At 38.8% G+C, this 18,551-nt stretch overlaps 1 protein-coding gene across 7 annotated transcripts in view; it reads right to left on the bottom strand.

Moving 5' to 3' along the window:
• The window catches only part of FAT3 (FAT atypical cadherin 3), a 555,353-nt gene that overhangs the window by 393,426 nt on the left and 143,376 nt on the right, over positions 1–18,551 (bottom strand). For all 7 annotated transcript variants that reach the window (XM_075592531.1, XM_075592536.1, XM_075592534.1 and 4 more), the window contains exon 2: positions 13,853–17,161. In XM_075592531.1, coding sequence (XP_075448646.1) covers positions 13,853–17,144 — 3,292 coding nt within the window. In that variant the 5' untranslated portion in view covers positions 17,145–17,161. The remainder of the gene's footprint in view (positions 1–13,852; positions 17,162–18,551) is intronic.

Genomic DNA, 18,551 nt, shown 5'->3' on the forward strand with positions numbered 1-18,551 from the left:
TAACCATTCTCAAACTGATGAGATCTAAGAGGTTGGAGTTGTCTGTAAGTAGGTTTACTGGCTATGCACTTCAATTGGCTTGACCCTAAAAACATAACTCAAGTCACTAAACCTAATGCAACTAATTTCCCAGCCCACACGAACAAACCTAAAATCTCAACACCATTCCTTGCTAGACTGGATTCTATCCTCTAGTCGCACCAGAATCCAATCATCCGGTATCCTATCTGACATTTGCTAAATACATGAACAAGGCAAATAAGAGACACAAAAGCCCAATATTACTCTGACAATCTTCACCAGAATTCATCAAATCCAGCAAAATTCTGGAAGGTCATCAACAATATATTCCAGCCTTCTAGCCATCAACAACCATATAATATCATTAAGGATGATATTACTCTGACAAATCCCACTGGCATTGCAAACGCATTCAATAAATGCTTTGTGGGGTGTGCTACTTCCCTATTCGGAAAGCGCAACCAAACCACAAACATGAACCTTATTCTGAGAGTACCCCTATAGCCCCACCCTCTCCAAACACTGCCCACAATTTTTAATGTGTCCAAGTATCTGAAGAGGAGATAACACAAGCACTCCTCAAATTAAAACTAAGCAGCCAATGTGAACCTGACCTACTGCAATCTAAGTTCCTACAACTTCGTTCCCCAGCCATTGCTATTCCGCTTGCTTTTCTAATCAACTCTATTTTGTCTGCAGGGCATATCCCTAAGGCCGTGAATATAGTAGGCGCATGCGTGATGAGCACATGGCATCGCGCGCACCTGTCGGCCAAGCGATCTGTGGCCTGTGAGCCACAGCAACGGGGGGGTGTGGTGGAGACATGGCCGTGACGTCACGTGAGTGGTTCACCCTCATTGGCTGAACCACACATGTGACCCGGCCGTTGTGCGACAGACACAAAATTGTTGTCTTGCGAAAAATCGGCCTCGCCATTGCGCTTCATCGTACGTGCCGTCGCATGCTCTATGGCCTGCCTCATAGAGGTACGGCTTTTTGTTTGGTGTCTGGGGGTCCTCGAGTGGTCTCCGTGGGTGTCTAGGGGCCCTCATGTAGTCCCCATGGGAGTCCGGGGGTCCTCAGGTGGTCCCCGTCGGTGTCTGGGGGTCCTCAGGTGGTCCCCACAGGTTGTCCCCACGGGTCTTCAAGGTGGATGGCGTTGGATTAACTTTGATTACGTCGTGGTACTAGAGCTTGCAGAAACGCCGGGATTTGGAGGGTCAACGCTTCTAAAGGAAAGAAAAATATTGAATCTATGTACATGTATTTTTTCATATTTTTTTATTGTATTTTTTTCTTTTTATGCTTTTCATTGCCCATTGACCAATAATGAATTAATCTGTGGCCGCTTAGGGTACAGATAAATATAGTCACAGCCAATGCATTTTTTGGCAAATAGTTTTTTTCTATTGATTGTTGTATTTTCTTTTTCTGGGTATTATTTGGATTACATTGTTTGTGATTTGTATGGCTTGTTTTTATTTAATTTTCCAATTGTTTAGCGTTTTTATTTATTTATTTTGTTGGCTACTGGTTTTAATTGATGTTTTGCCTAGTGGTTTTATTAATTAATTGATTTGTTGGCTGGTGGTTTAAATTCATTATTGTTTTGTTGGCTAGTGTTTAAAATTAATTACTTGTTTTGTTGGTTAGTGCTTTAATTTATTTAATTGGTTGGCTAGTGCTTTTATTTCTTGAATTGGGGTGTTTAGTTGCTTGTGTATATATTTTATTATTGTATATTTTTGGCCTTCATGCTTTTGATTAGGATGACCATTGAATGCAATAGTGGCTTATCATGCCCATATTATATGGGTATGATGTACCCCTATGCCAATCAATGGGTACAGGGTGGGCATAGAAGGCCCGGGGTGGGTGGTTAGGCCTCCCGTGTGGGTAGCGGGGGAGGTTGAGTTAACTCCTTAATGACTATAGTGGTTATGAACCGCTGAGGGGTTAGGGGCCATGCGATTGTATTTTTTCATGTGTTCTTTCTGGCAACGGAGAACATGGCCCTGCAGTACGGTGACGAGGATGCCCTTCATGATGGCAGGGGTAAGTAGAAAGGTTTATTTACTTTATTTATGCTGGTAGGGTAATGTTTTATTTAATAATGGGCAAATGAGCTAATATCCATATCTGGAGAATAGTTATTTTGATCATTACTGTACTGTATGTATTGGGGGAGGGTGGTGTATTTATTTAAATGCTAGCAAAAATAATTTTTGCCACAGGACTGGTATTGTAGGCCAGCGGGGACCCGAGCGCCTCCAAACACCCATGGGGACCACCTGAGGACCCCCGTAAACCCGTGGGGACCACCCGAGGGCCCTCAGACACACGTGGGGATACCTGAAGACCCCTGTACACCCACGGGGACCACATGAGGACCCCCAGACACCCGCGGCCTCTGATATCAATCATGTGGGGTAGAGGAGGTGGGTATTAGTGTTTATTGTGGGTAGCGGGGGGGGGGGGTGAAGGGGCTATTTGGCCCTTGGTGGGTAGCAGGAGGGGTTAACCCCTTAATTGCCTTAGTGGTTAGCCGCTAAGGTAATGAAGTTGACTGTAAATGCATTTTTATTGCATGAGATTCATGCCGGGGGTCTCCGGTGCTGATATTAATTGATATCAGCTACAGAGACTCCCGCATCAATACGATGCAGAAAAAAAGCATTTTTTTTTTCTAAGTCTTGTCTCGCCGCTTCTCAGCAGCTTCTCACCACCTTCATGCCAACTTTTCCTGGTGTGAGGATTTGGGGAGAAACTCGCCATTCTAGAGCCACGATAAGCCTCGATAACCTAATCGTGGCTACTAGAATTGCACGAGTTTCAGTGCAAGTGGCTTATCACCGGTCACTTGGTGATTCTTTATTTTGAAAGCTCAACATTTTGCGAGTCAGTCTTTAATCGCCCACTTATCGACGCTTACAGAATCGCAGTAGGCATTTTGGCCGATAAGTGCTCGATAAGTGGCTTATGAATGCTTAGAGCATAGGCCCCATAGTGTGGATGTGATCCGCCCCACAGATTCACAGTCACTAAGGCTAGTGGATAGGAAATCTATACCAGACTTTCCAATGGTTCTGGTTTCCCTCACTTGCTCTCCTAATTACTAGAACAGGTATTTAGAGTAGAGAGGTTTGCTTTTTCACTCTCTCTCACTCAGCCTGGAGGCTGCTGCTCCCCAGGATCCAGTTCGGGGTAGATGACCCCTCACATGTTGCAGCATCTGCGAATCTATTGGGACGCTGTCCCCATCTGACAGTTAAGAGTTTAATATTATATCATTAATATTATAGTTGGTAACTGGATTACCCAGCCAATATTGCAGATAGGGATATGCTGTGAGCTAGACTCCTGACAGGCGTAGATGTTATTTTTATGATTTCTTTTGTTTCTTAAAGTGAGAGTGTTTGAAATGTTTAGTGTCACTAATGGAAAAATAAACCGCGGAAGGTTGAGGGCTGAGTGCCTTCTGTGTGTATACACGTGTTTGTCCTCCTTTTCTATAAATTAAACTCTAGAAGACTGTGTCGCGAAGAGCCCGGGCAAATGGCAGCGATACACAAAGGGAGCCATTTGCCACAATATGTATGCATCAACCACAGCCTTCTATATATTTATATACATATCTACCGTATGTGATGTCCAGGGAGAAAACGGCAGAGTTTAAGCACAAGGTTAAAATGAGGTATTACTTTTGCTTTGGAAGCGTTCATGCAAGGTTGAGCCATGATTCCTAGGACTTCGGGAAGATCAGATTTTTCACCAAAATGAACCCATCTCTACACTGAACTACTCCTTTTTTTTTTAGCTTTGGACTCTGAACTTATGAACAGTGGAAGTTGCCAGACTATGAAAATACCATTAGCATTACCATTTCCAAATGGAGAAGGCATCAAAACTGGGTCATGTTTGCATAATGGGGGATTTTAATTATCCAGACATAGACGGAGGCAATGAGATTAGCGTTACAACAAAAGGGAACAGGTTTGTGGGGGTGCTTAAAGACAATTATATGACCCAAATTATTGAGGAACCAACCAGGAGAGGGGCAGTTCTGGATTTGGTCATATCAAACAATGTAGAAGTAATAACAAATATTCAAGTCCTGGAACATTTGGGTAACAGTGATCATAACATGGTCTCATTTGAAATAAATTATCAAAAAACAGATTACTTGGGTTCAACAAAGACCTTCAACTTTGGAAAGGCAGATTTTAATAAACTGAGGTCTAATCTAGTAGTAATACAATGGGATGATGTTTTTGCAGGGAAAAATGTAGAAGATAAATGGGCAGTCTTTAAAACATTGTTAGAAAAGCACACTTATCACTGAAAACCCTTGGGTAATAAGTATAAAAGAAATAAGTCAAAACCAATGTGGCTAAATAAACAGGTAAGGGAGGAAGGAAATGGACAAGAAGAGGAAGGCGTTTAGATTCTTTAAGTCAGAAGGGACAGAGACATCGTATCAGAATTATAAGGAATGTAACAAAAATTGCAAAAGGGCAATCAAATTAGGAAAAATGGATAATGAAAAAAGGATTGCAATAGAAAGTAAGGTCAACCCTAAAAAATTCTTTAAGTACCTTAATAACAAAAAAATGAGAAAAGAAAATATAGGACCCTTTCAGTGTGAGATGGGTAGGCAGATTATTGGAGATAAGGAAAAAGCTGAGGTATTAAACAAATTCTTTGCCTCTGTGTTTACCAGGGAAGAATCAAGTTCAATAGTAGTGCCGCAGGAGGAAGCCACAACCTCCATATGAATGAACAATTGGTTAACTGAGGAAGAAGTTCATAAGCGACATGAAAAAATTAAAGTTAATAAGGCACCTGGCCCAGATGGCATACATCCAAGAGTTCTCAATGAGTTAAGCTTAGTAATAGCCAAACCATTATATTTAATATTCAAGGACTCCATTTCCACAGGCTCAGTACCACAAGATTGGCGTAAAGCAGATGTGGTGCCTATATTTAAAAAGGGAGCTAGATCACAACCGGGAAATTACAGACCTGTAAGCCTGACTTCAATAGTAGGGAAACTACTTGAAGGTTTAATACGGGATAATATTCAGGAATACCTAATAGAAAACAAAATTATTAGTAATAGTTAGCATGGATATATGAAGGATAGATCTTGCCAAACTAACCTTATTTGTTTCTTTGAGGAGGTAAGTAGGAATTTAGACCAGGGTAATGCAGTTGATGTGATCTACTTAGATTTTGCAAAGGCTTTTGATACGGTTTCACACAAGAGGTTGGTGTACAAAATAAAGAAAATTGGACTTAGTAATAATATATGCACCTGGATTGAAAACTGGTTAAAGGACAGACAACAGAGGGTTGTCATAAATGGAACTTTTTCAGGTTGGGCTAAAGTCGTGAGTGGAGTACCTCAGGGATCGGTACTGGGACCACTGCTTTTTAACTTGTTTATTAATGACCTTGAGGTTGGGATCGGGAGCAAAGTCTCCATCTTTGCTGATGATACTAAATTGTGTAAGGTACTAGAATCAGAGCAGGATGTAATTTCTCTTCAGAAGGACTTGGAGAGACTGGAAACGTGGGCAGGTAAATGGCAGATGAGGTTTAATACAGATAAATGTAAGGTTATGCATTTGGGATACAAGAATAAAAAGGCGACTTACAAATTAAATGGAGATATATTGGGGGAATCCTTGATGGAGAAGGATTTAGGAGTGCTTGTAGACAGCAGGCTTAGCAATAGTGCCCAATGTCATGCAGTAGCTGCAAAGGCAAACAAGATCTTATCTTGCATCAAACGGGCAATGGATGGAAGGGAAGTAAACATAATTATGCCCCTTTACAAAGCATTAGTAAGACCACATCTTGAATATGGAGTACAATTTTGGGCACCAATCCTAAGAAAAGACATTATGGAACTAGAGAGAGTGCAGAGAAGAGCCACCAAATTAATAAAGGGGATGGACATTCTAACTTATGAGGAGAGGCTAGCTAAATTAGATTTATTTACATTAGAAAAGAGGCGTCTAAGAGGGGATATGATAACTATATACAAATATATTCAGGGACAATACAAGGAGCTTTCAAAAGAACTATTCATCCCACGGGCAGTACAAAGGACTCGGGCCATCCCTTAATGTTGGAGGAAAGGAAATTTCACCAGCAACAAAGGAAAGGGTTCTTTACAGTAAGGGCAGTTAAAATGTGGAATTCATTACCCATGGAGACTGTGATGGCAGATACAATAGATTTGTTCAAAAAAAGGTTGGACATCTTTTTAGATGGGAAAGGTATACAGGGATATACCAAATAAGTATACATGGGAAGGATGTTGATCCAGGGATTAATCCGATTGCCAATTCTTGGAGTCAGGACGGAATTAATTTCCCCCCTTAATGGGGTTTTTTGTTTGCCTTCCTCTGGATCAATAAGTATAGATATAGGATAAAGTATCTGTTGTCTAAATTTAGCATAGGTTGAACTTGATGGACGGAAGTCTTTTTTCAACCTCATCTACTATGTAACTATTACTTTGGGAGCCCGTTGGTTCCAGAAATCTTGCATTTTTTTTAAAAATTACTTCGAATCCTTCTTTGTATTGTAAAATACAGCAAATAAAAATACCATTTGTGAGCACATCACATGTCTCAGACAGGTCTGTAACCCTGGATTTCATCATTATCTCCTGTGCTCATTTGCATGTCATTTCCCAGAATCCCTTGCTGCAGTGGAAGAGCTGGAAATAATGGTGAAAAGCAGGGTTGCAGACCTGTCTAAGACATGTGAATGTGCTCACAAGCAATATTTTTATTTGCTATCTATATATCTATAGATATATATATATATATATATTGAGAAAGCTTCTTTAAACAAAGAAACAGGATTGCTTTGACATGAGGTTTGGATATAACGTATTGTGTCTCCTTTTTATAATGTATTCCCTGTATATGCTGTGGTATCTTTTAGGCCCAGATCCACAAAGCTGTTTTAAATCAGGGCTCATAACGTCATGTTATCAAAAACAGTATCGGACGTTATGTTCCCTGAGGTTGACGCCAATCCACAAAGCTAATTATAAGCAAAATTAACAGGTGGTAGTTTTCTCATTAGAATAGGCTTAATGACTTGTTAAGTTAGCACAGCCTTGTGTTAGCGTTACATGACTCTTATTATACCTGTGGGGTAGGAGGGGAGAGAGAGGCAGATGCAAAGGGAGAGAGTCCCAAGTGCTGTATATATCCCCTCAAAGCAACCTTGAAACCACATCTAGAGAGGCACGTACACAAAAAGGAGCACACCTGAAATAACTACTTTGTTCTGTCTCTGCCCTGTACCTTCTGTGACTGTCTCTGACCTGTTTCCTCTGTGACTGTCTCTGACCTCTATCTCCTGTGACTCTCTATCTCTGTCCTGTGTCTTCTGTGTCTGTCTGTCTTGTGTCTCCATCTTGTGGAGGAGGGGGGGGGGAGAGACAGAGAGAGAGGGGGTTGTGGCAGAGAGGGTAGGTTGGGAGCAGGAGGGTAGGGATGGGGGCAATAGGGGTTTAGGAGAGGTGGGGGAAGGAGGGAAGAGAGATGAGGGAGGGGCAAAGAGGTGGGGGGAAAATACATGGAGTGAGGATGAGAGGGGGGTGCTCACAAGGTGTTTTTATTTATACAGTATATGTATAATATTGTATATACAGAACTTTTTCACTTGTTTGAAAAGCTAAGCCTCCCAACCCACGAGAACATGTGGATTTCTTTATTCCGTAGTCCCCCCAGGTCTAAGAGCTTCATAGTTAGCTGTCCCACTTTATCCCTTGCTCTCCACTCACTACTGGCCAGGTAGAAATACAAATACATGAACTATTTTGCCTTCAGCTTTTCTACTTTCTTTTACTATATCCTCCTGAAAACAATCCTGTTGTGTTTGGGTTACAATTATACCTGTTATTGGATAACAGTAGCTCTTTGAGTTATTGACTTGAGTAATTTATTCACAAGCTGGTTTTGATTTAGCTGTCCAGTATTTGAATATCATTTTTTGCCTCCCTATATTGTTCTCACTCCAAGCACATTTGGTCCTAGTTTACTGCAAGTTCATAAATGTAAAACTCATTTTAATTTCAAATGACTCAAATTATAAAAGTAATGAGGGGCAATCAGCATCTTTAACACTTCAATTGATTTAATGTCGAAAAGTCAATGCTTTTCAAGCAGTAAGCCTAATACCCTCTTTTGGGATTTTCATTCTATTTGAAAGTGTATAAAAAAAAAAAAAACACCCACAAATCCTTAAGTAATGGATATCTGTGAAACCATTTTCACTACACAAAATATATTCATTAGTCTTTTGATGCATTACTTTATATATGCCACACATTAGCAATGCATGTGCATTGAGTTTAATCCATGTTAGCACATTGAGTTGACGCTTTCTCAATGTTGAGTGCAGGGTTACTATATTGTAAGGGTGCTCAAAGTAGTAATATCACCTGATGTTGCTGAAGATCAATGTATGAAAAGCACTTCAGAAAATGTGAGCTCATTGACATTGTTGTAACAAAGAAAGTGCTTCAGCCAGTTGCAAATAATAAAGATGTTACGTGGAACTGATCGTGAGCATTACAGTTCTGTGAATTCCGAGTGTGTTTATGCAATGAGTCCACTGTTAGAGACCCTGCTGCAACACACACTGCCCACTGTATATAGTTATATTGTTTTTTTCATTTTCACAACAATGTGAAATGAACATTGTCAATTTTTTTTTACATTATTACACTACCTCTTTGCACATTTATCAATTCAACAAACATGTTCAAGATGCTAAATGTATTATTTTGCACCTTTATGTAATTTACTAATAATGTTATAAGTACAGAGTTTGTTGCAGGTTGCGATACCTACAATCAGGTTCGTATACATGTGTAATAGCGTGATCAGAGCTTTTGAAACCTCACCGGTCCCTTCTTTATGTGGTTTTATTTCAATAAAGGGACAAGACATAAAGGTGCTGGTCAAAAAATTCCATAAAGTAGACACACTGCATTTGGCGACTGTTGTCATTATAGTCCTTCGCTAATAACAAGTGACACATCCGGATTTGTGGCAAACCTTTACCCTAAAAGCAATGGCCACTTCATAATAAGCACATGAACTGAACCAATAGTAAATAAACAGCACTGTCAGTGTAAAGTAATTCAATATGTGACTCTCTGGAGCTAGCTAGAAGATTAATCATTCAAGGGTGTTGAAGCTGCCACTAGCCGAATAGCAATTCACTAATGACTTCTAGTATCAGAGATCATATTGCCAAATGCCTTTTACACAAATCTTTATAGGCATGTATCCAAACTACTACGCTGACTCAGCTCATGATTTTGGGCTGCTAAATAGTACTCGACATTAACATCTGAACTTTTGCTTCATAGCTACATTTATTTTGTAAGTCCTTAGTTATGTATTATTTATTAACTCTTTCTGTTACCTGTTTGCGTTGCCTGATTACTAAAACTACAGAATGGTTTCAATTACTCCTACATTTTACGCAATAGTTTCACATTTACCCTGATTTGAGACTGAATATTCTCATTGCATTATAGCTTTTGGGCCTTATTCAATTGGCTGCTGCAGACCACACTGAATAAAACCTTAAAAGTAAAAGCGGACAGAATTTGACTTAAATGGCAGTGCAATTGGTGGCATTAGACCATATTCAGTCACTCATGCTCCAAAAAATGTACCCTAGACCAATTTGTGTTACTACTTGCACTATGATCTAACTCAGGGGGGCGCAATCTTTTTCCCCTGCGCCCCCTGCTGGCTTCCCCCTCTCATCGCGCCCCCCCCCCTTTACCTTGATTCATATGTCCTGGCGTCATGACGTCACGTTGCTATGACCCCGTGGCGTCATTTTATACCGTGTTGCCATGGCGACGCGTCACCAGGAGCGTCTGAATCAAGGTAAGTAAGGTTTATAGAGGCCTTGCAGCTCCCCCGGCATTAATTTAAATGTCTTCGGGAAGAACGCAGGGGCCTCTGTAAACCTGCCTGGGGGATTTGTTATTGATTTGTGGGTTTTTGGGAGGTGATAAAATATCGGGATCTTGGGGGAACTTGTAAATGTCTTGTAAACTTGTAAATGTTTACAAGTTCCCCCAAGATCCCGATATTTTATCACCTCCCAAAAACCCACAAATCAATAACAAATCCCCCAGGCAGACCAATAATTTCAGGTATAGATAGTTTAACAGCCAATTTGTCCCAGTATGTTGACCACTTTTTGCAACCCTATGTCGAAAAACTCCCCTCCCATCTAAGGGACTCCACGTCATTGCTCAACTTGTTACAAAACTTAAAGTGGAAGGATTCATATAGATGGTTAACTTGTGATGTGCAGGCCCTATACACTAATATACCACATCAACAGGGCCTAGCATCGGTAAATTTTTTTCTATCTAGCGATGCCGAATTACATGATTTAAACAAAAACTTCATCCTGGATTCCATCAACTTTATCCTGAAACATAATTATTTTATGTTTCTGGAGGAATTTTTCCTGCAGGTTTGCGGAACTGCGATGGGCACTAGATTTGCCCCCAGTTTCGCAAACCTGTATATGGGAGAATGGGAGCATAAGTGCATCCTTAATAACAATCCCTTTAGAGGAAATATCATTATTTGGCGTCGCTTTATAGACGACATTATATGTCTGTGGGATGGGGACCAACATTCTGTAAGCCTTTTTTTGAAGTATATAAACAATAACACCAGAAACTTGACATTTACCCATGTGGAAAGTGTCAAGGAAATTAACTTCTTAGATTTGAATTTGAGGGTGTCTGATGAGGGAAACCTTATAAGTAAAACTTATTTCAAGGAAGTGGATTCAAATAACCTCCTGATGGCCTCAAGTAACCATAAAAAATCTTGGATTCAAAATATACCTGGGGGCCAATTTTACAGGTTGAGAAAAAACTGTAGTTTGGACACAGACTTTGAAAAACAGGCGGGTGACTTAACCTCAAGATTCCTAGAAAGAGGTTATCCCCTCAAAAAACTTACTGATGATCTTGATAGGGTGAGAAAAATAGATAGGAATCAAATGCTCGTTCCAAAAACGAAACATCAAAAGAAACAAATTATAAGTGAGGAAAAATGTAATGTCGCTTTTATTACAAATTATAATTCCATGACTTCACATATAGAGAGGATTGTAAAGAAGCACTGGTCAATCCTGTCAAATGACCCAATTTTGGGAACACACATTTCTAAGTTCCCAAGGTTTATTTATAGAAGAGCAAAAAATCTAAAGAATGCTCTGTCCCCTAGTGACATAAATATTAAAACTACACCTGTGGGAGAAAAAAGATGGTTAAATATTAAAAAACCTTGTGGAAACTTCAAATGTGGAAAATGTTCAGTGTGCAAACACTTACACTCTAATAGCAAAACTCTTGTGTGTCCAAAAACTGAGGAAATTTATGAAATATCTGATTTTATTAATTGTAATTCGGATCATATTGTATATTTAATTGAATGCCCGTGTGGCTTGTTCTATGTAGGGCGCACTAAACGCCAATTAAAAACACGTATACAAGAACATATACGAAACATAAAACATGGTCTGTTAACTCATAGCCTCTCTAAGCACTATGCCTTACATCACAATAAAGACCCCATATCCCTGCGCTTTAAGGGTATCAAACACGTGCCCAGGAGCAGAAGGGGTGGGGATAGGGTTAAGGATTTATCCTTTCAAGAGACCTTCTGGATATATAAATTGGGCACATTATATCCGGGAGGTCTCAATGAGGATATAGATATATGGTCCCTTTACTGACCACCTCACACTGGTGATATAGCTAGGTCATGTATTTAGAAATTACATTTATATTCTGAGCTGGTATATTTTATATATTAAGCTTTTAAAGAAATTTTTTTTTAACATTTCATTAATTTATGGTTTTAAGGTATCTATTGATTTTTTAGCTCGTGCTTCTTTTTCGAATATAATTCTGTTGGTGGTTCTTAGAATCACTATATATATTCCAACACATCTACAAATATTAGTGTGTACTAATTCTTTTCTCTTTATTTTAGAGTCCTCTTTTTGAAATTGTTTGTTATTATATGTGTAAATAAAGTTGTTTTTAGTTTTTTTGTTAGGATGCATTCTCTGTTGCCATGGAGCTTTCTGACTCCTCCCCGTTGCGTTGCGATTGGTTCAAACCCTAATTGAGGGACTAATCAGTGACGCTGGAGGGGTATAAAATGCCAATAGACACATAAGTCTTTATTCCCTGATGAAGAGACCCTCTGTGGTTTCGAAACGCGTAGGATTGATGACATTTGCGAACCCTCTACATCCCAGCACTCCCAGAGAACTGATCCGGTGTCCTGCAGACTTGCGACGAAGTCTCGCGATCTTGTGACGTCACAGACCCGGAAGAAGCTCTCGACCAGGACGCAAAACCGCGTGTACTCCGCTGCTCCGTTATACACGAGATTTATGCAGTGACGGGCACAACGCATATAAGCGGAGGTCTTTTTCTGGACTGCTGAAGCTGCACTAGCCTTTCCCTAAGGCGAGAGGCCAAAACACCAGCGTTTGGAGTGGAGATTTTCCAGGCCCTACATCGAGGTTGTTGGAGTGAGAAGGAGAGAGCCACGAGACCATCACAGGCGTCCGTTGGTGCTTGGGTAACAATAACCCTGAAATGCTTGTTTAAATTTTGTTTTATGTACGCACAATACTTACCTTCTTATTTTGGTTACTAAAGATATCATTTAATGCACTATGAGCGTTGTGCGCTGTGTTTCTTGTTTTTTTGTGTGCATTTAGGGGGGACCAGAGCCATCCCTGGTGTCACAGCTGCAGACGCTCCATAAATATTCATACTATACACAAGGTCACCTATTTAATTGTATCACATTCATCACGTTATTTATATATTGTTGTTGCGCACTTTTCTTTTGTTCACCTATTTCACTACTCTACCTGCGCGCCTCCAATAGGCGATCGCACTGCCCATAGCGCTGTACCTGTATGTGGGAATATGTGAGTAATTGAAGACTAAATGAAGCAAGAAAAAATGCCATTACTCCTATTATTTCACCTTGCTTAACATAATCAGCACGAAGACATGCTTCTAGATGACTTTTTTTCTGATTTAAATATTATTTGATAAGACCACTTTCATTAATTAACATTACATCTGGAATAACCCATAAATAGTTTGGTATTCTGATTGCATTCATCTGCATATTCCATGATTTACAATTAAACTCTTTTGTATGTTGTATGTTTAGCTGTTTTTTTTTGGTGTTGTAAGCATACTGTAGCTACAACAAGCTGAACTCAGCTATATTATAATTTATCACCATAAACTATTTCTAATAAATCGTATGAAAATACACTTGATCAGATGAACAGAAAATCTTTTAGAAAGGAAATGTATATAAGTATATGCCAAATAGGTTAAACATAGGAATCAAGCATGTTGGTCCATTGAGAAATTGGATTGCTATTACCAGAATAAGGAAGAAATGTATTGATCCCATTATCAGAAATAATTGGTTCTATATAAATACAAAAACACAAAACCTTTTACATTCGTTTAAGTCTATAGGCAAAAGTATTTTTTTAATTAACTATCTAACTACAGTAGCTAACAAATATCTTGGTTATATGGGACACAACCTAAAGTAATTTGTTCAAATAAACATGGCTACTTGTGAAATGTCCATTATGCAATTGTGGTACCTTACATTTCCCAGCAAAAGACATAGAAACACAGTGTAATTTAAATCAGTACTGTATTTGTCTAAAGAGAAAGCAATTTTGAGACACTTACCAGTTTCTTCATCAATGCTGAATCTCCCTAGACCACTGCCATCCCTAATAGAGTATTGTATCTCACCATCCCTTCCATTATCTTCATCTCTTGCCATTACTTGTAAAACACTTGTTCCGATCTGTGAATTTTCCCTTATAGATCCAGTTATTGCAAAATCTGAAAAGTATGGTGTGTGGAGATTTTCATTGACATCGACTACTTCAACCTCCACGAATGAAACAGAAGAAAGAGAAACTGGTCGTCCCTTGTCTTTAGCACGTACAGTTAAATTGTAAAATTGTTGTTTTTCATAGTCTAGTTCCTTGTTCAAACGAATAGCTCCACTGGTTTTATCAATTTCAAACCTTCCATTGTAGTCATTTACCAACGAGTAACGTACTTGACCTCCTAAGCCAAGATCGGGATCTTGGGTTTCAAGCCATGATATGACAGTACCAACTGGCAGATCTTCAAGTACCTTAGCACTGTAGCTAGTAGGTATGAAAACTGGAGAACAATCATTGACATCATCTAGGTAGATTTTCAGATTAACCACTGAGAATAGCTGTTGACCATTTTCTGCTTTGTCTCTAGCCTCAATTTTTAAGGTATAGTTGGCCTTAAACTCCCTGTCCAGCTGGTCAGCCACATACACTACTCCACTAGAGCTGTTAATTGCAAATGTCCTTGTGTCTGTTAAAACGGAATAAGTGACTTCACCATTTGCTCCCAAATCTTTATCTCTAGCTTCTACTTGAATCAACTCCGTCCCAATGCTAGTACTTTCTAAAGTGTTTACTGAATAACTTTCTTGTAAGAAAACTGGACTATTATCATTTGCATCATTTACATGTATTGTCAATAATCTCCATGAAGATTTCTGGGGATTGCCTAAATCATAAACGGAGATATTAAGAAGATATGTATCTGCCATTTCTCGATCCATTGGCATCATGACTTTAAGTTGCCCTGTTTCCATATCAATAGTAAAGCAACTATCTGTATTGCCATCAGAGATTGTGTAAAGAACCTTTCCATTAAATCCAAAATCTGTATCAGTAGCTTGAATTCTAAGTATGGAGGAACCAACTGGAAAGTCCTCTTTCACAGATACATCTGAAGGGAATGATTTGTCAAACTGGGGTGGCTGTCTGTTCACAGAATAATAATCAAATAAACTGTCTTCATAATTCAACTTGACATTTGCTCTAGACTTTTTTAGAAGCTTCTCGGCTAGTTTTTGGGCAACTCTGGTTTCTTTACAAGTAAAGCTTTTTGAAGACACTTTTCCATGTACAACTGTAATATTAACATACATAGGGTCTGCAAAGTTTTCACCATCTGTAGCAGTGATCCTGAGAGCAAAGTTGCTATTTCTCAGACCGGAATTAACAAAAGACTTCTTGAGTTGTAAAACACCAGTGTCTGGATTTAAATAGAAGAACCCTTGCTCGTTGCCAGACATTATTTTATACTTCACTAGCTCTAATTCGTCTATATCTATTGCAGAAACTGCAGTGATGTGGCCACTAATGGGAAATTCAAACGATATTATTCCCTGACAGGCTACCTTTTCAAATAAAGGTTTGTTATCATTGACATTTCCTACATGGACAGTAACATTTACTTCCTTCTCGTGACGATATGGTGACCCCCAGTCTGAAGCTCTTACAATAAACCTGTAACTTTCTGGAGATGACTCAAAATCCAAAATGTCAGATGTACTAACGGTCCCAGTAAACTGGTTTATGGTAAAAGGCAAAGTATTCAGACTAGCAATGCTGTATGTGATGTACCCATTTTCTCCTCTGTCTTTGTCAAAAGCTGAAACTGATAGAACACTAGTACCAACAGGGACACTTTCATTGACAAATGACTCGTATGAAAGTTGTTGGAACTCTGGTGTATTATCATTGGCATCTTCTAATTTGATAACTACTTGTGCTTTAAGATCACTGTCTTTTTGCATTACTTGTAACTCATATTTATCCTTTCCTTGGATGTTCAAATGGCGCACAGTGGTGATTAGACCTGTTCTAGCATTAATCTTAAAGTATTCAGAATCTTCACTGTCGGATATTTTGTATTCCATGGATACCGTTTCAGGTTGCACTTTAACTACAGCTACCACAACTCCAGGAGGAGAGAATTCACTGATTGTAACTTCGTAGACATCCTTTTCAAACAGTGCATTGGTCTTCTCTTTTCTAGGACTAGCAATATGCACCATTTTAACGGCAGAAAGCTTCTGGGGAGATCCTTTGTCTTTTGCTTGAAGAGTAAGATTGTGTCCATAAGGAAAGTTTCCCCAATCAACTGGATTTTTTTCTTTGATTTTATATTCATTAATCCATTTCCCTTCTTTTACCAAGATAAATTGTTGTAAAGGATCTCCTGTTACAATTGAGACTGATTCAATGTCTCCATTAGCACCCTCATCAATGTCATCAACGGTAACAATGGCATACGTAGGATCTATGTCCAACAAGGATGGAATGTGAGTTACCACAGTGACTGTGGGAGCATGTTCATTTATACGTTCAATGTGAACATAAAGTTTGGCAGTACTGCTTACTCCATTGTTTCCATACAATTTCATGCCACGATCTACAGCCAAAACTTCAAGGTCATATCTATTCTTGTCATCATAGTTCAAACGTCCACTTAATGACACGACTCCACTAGTGGGATGAACTGAGAACAGATCGACTTTGTTTTTGAAATAGTAATAAAATTCGCCATTGGATCCAATATCAGCATCCGTAGCTGTAACCTGTGCAATACTAGTCCTCAAAGGAGTACTTTCTGCTATCGTTACAGAATATGTTGTTGGTGAAAATAAAGGTCTCAAGTCATTCATGTCTAAAACTTGTACATTTACTTTTGTCCAAGCTTCCAAGTCCTCTCCTCTCACTGAAGCTTTGATTGTTAATAAATAGTTGTCTTGAATTTCTCTGTTCAGTATCGCAGAATTTCCCCCTTTCGTTCTTATTCTGAGAAAACAAAAGTCTCCAATCGCAACTTCTTCTGCTTTAAAAAAGCCTTCTTCATCTCCAGACATTATCCTGTATTTGATATCCCACGAAAGGTTTGCCAACTTGATGCCAATTTTGGTTTGGCTGTTGAGATATGTCCTGGCAGCGGAATTTTCATACACAGTGGCATTGTACGTTGGGTGTGTGAACTGGAAAATGTGTGGTGATGTTCCTTCCACACCACTGCCTAATGTAAAAAACAGATGTAAAAACAACAGGGTGATACTGGAGTGAGAGGTCTGTGCACCTCCACAGGAATCCATGTTTATAGCCATTCCATCATTCCTCCGTCCTAAAAAGAGATAGGGGGGGGGGAGAAAGAAGAAACATATGAAAACAATAGTTTAACACATTTTAGTAACACTGTAGTAATAATACACACAATACCTGGTATACACAAACAAACGGCCTATACACACTCATGGCATTAAACATTCACTATCTCAAGTATGGGTCACATTACATACTGTATGTAGAAATAGAATGCACATTAGGGTTAAACAATAATAATAATTTAAAAACAAACACCCCAAGATCGATACTTGGAAATGTTTTAAGATAACGTTATCTATCACTATAAATGTATGTTCAATAAGAAAAAAAGACAACATTCATTAGACTTTTTTTCATCTTAAAATATATATTTAAGTACATGTTTAAGGTATTTCATTGAAAGATGTATTACAAATTACAAGTATTTTTAAATAAATTGAATTTTAAGATAAATCACCCTATGCCTGAACAATATGGATTTTCGGTAGATCCTACAGGAAAAGGAGGTGTTCTGCTTCCACGAGTGATGTGTGAAAGAGGGCATCACAAATCCCATTTATATTGGCAGCTCTGCTTTCGTTGAAGCTGCTGCCCCTTAAACTGCAAGTCATTAGCTTCCCTAAGACAATGGGTGACTGAGCATATAACAGCGATAATAAAAATCAATTTGAGCTTGCATTAAAGCAGCAAAACGTGACATTTTATGTTTTAAATTAAATAAATCAGGCCGGTAGTATTAGATAATAGTGACTGTATTTGTAGTTTTTTGTTTTTTTAATTCAACTCAATGAAAATTTTAATGAGTTTTAAAGCATCCTTTGATTTCCATCGCAGCTTTTTGCCCACCTCCCAAGCAGTGCAAGATCGCTGCAACACTTTCCTGTTTGGGAAAATGTGTTGCACATATTCCCAGCAGATTGAGCTGCAAACTGTAACAATAGATAATGTTACCTTAGTAATATAAGGATACATTGTAGCGGACTGAAGCTGCCATTAGGTTAGGCACACAATCAGGATTTTGACACACTTATAACTGGAGCACCACACGCTTGCCATCTTAGGTAAGAAAATACAATTCTACTGTACATTGTCGCATGCTTTACATATACAAATAATAAACAAATAAAAAAAGTTGGAAAGTAATATTTCTGCTTTAATTAGCACAATATTATTATCATATTAGTATATTGCCAAACTCTATTTCACATCACTAAGTTCTGTCTGATAAATAATATGTTTTATATCAAAGACCTCAGAATCCTACTGTTCTCACTCCAATTACTGAATGTACTGTAAGGTCTACTAAAAAAAACAAACAATTAAAAGTAGGATTCCTAAATATTTTGCTTTGTGGAAACACACTTTTTGTACTGATTATCTTACATTCCCAGACTTCTATAAGACTTAGG

Source organism: Ascaphus truei, chromosome 3, assembly GCF_040206685.1.
Source record: "Ascaphus truei isolate aAscTru1 chromosome 3, aAscTru1.hap1, whole genome shotgun sequence".
Classification (NCBI taxonomy): Eukaryota; Metazoa; Chordata; class Amphibia; order Anura; family Ascaphidae; genus Ascaphus; species Ascaphus truei.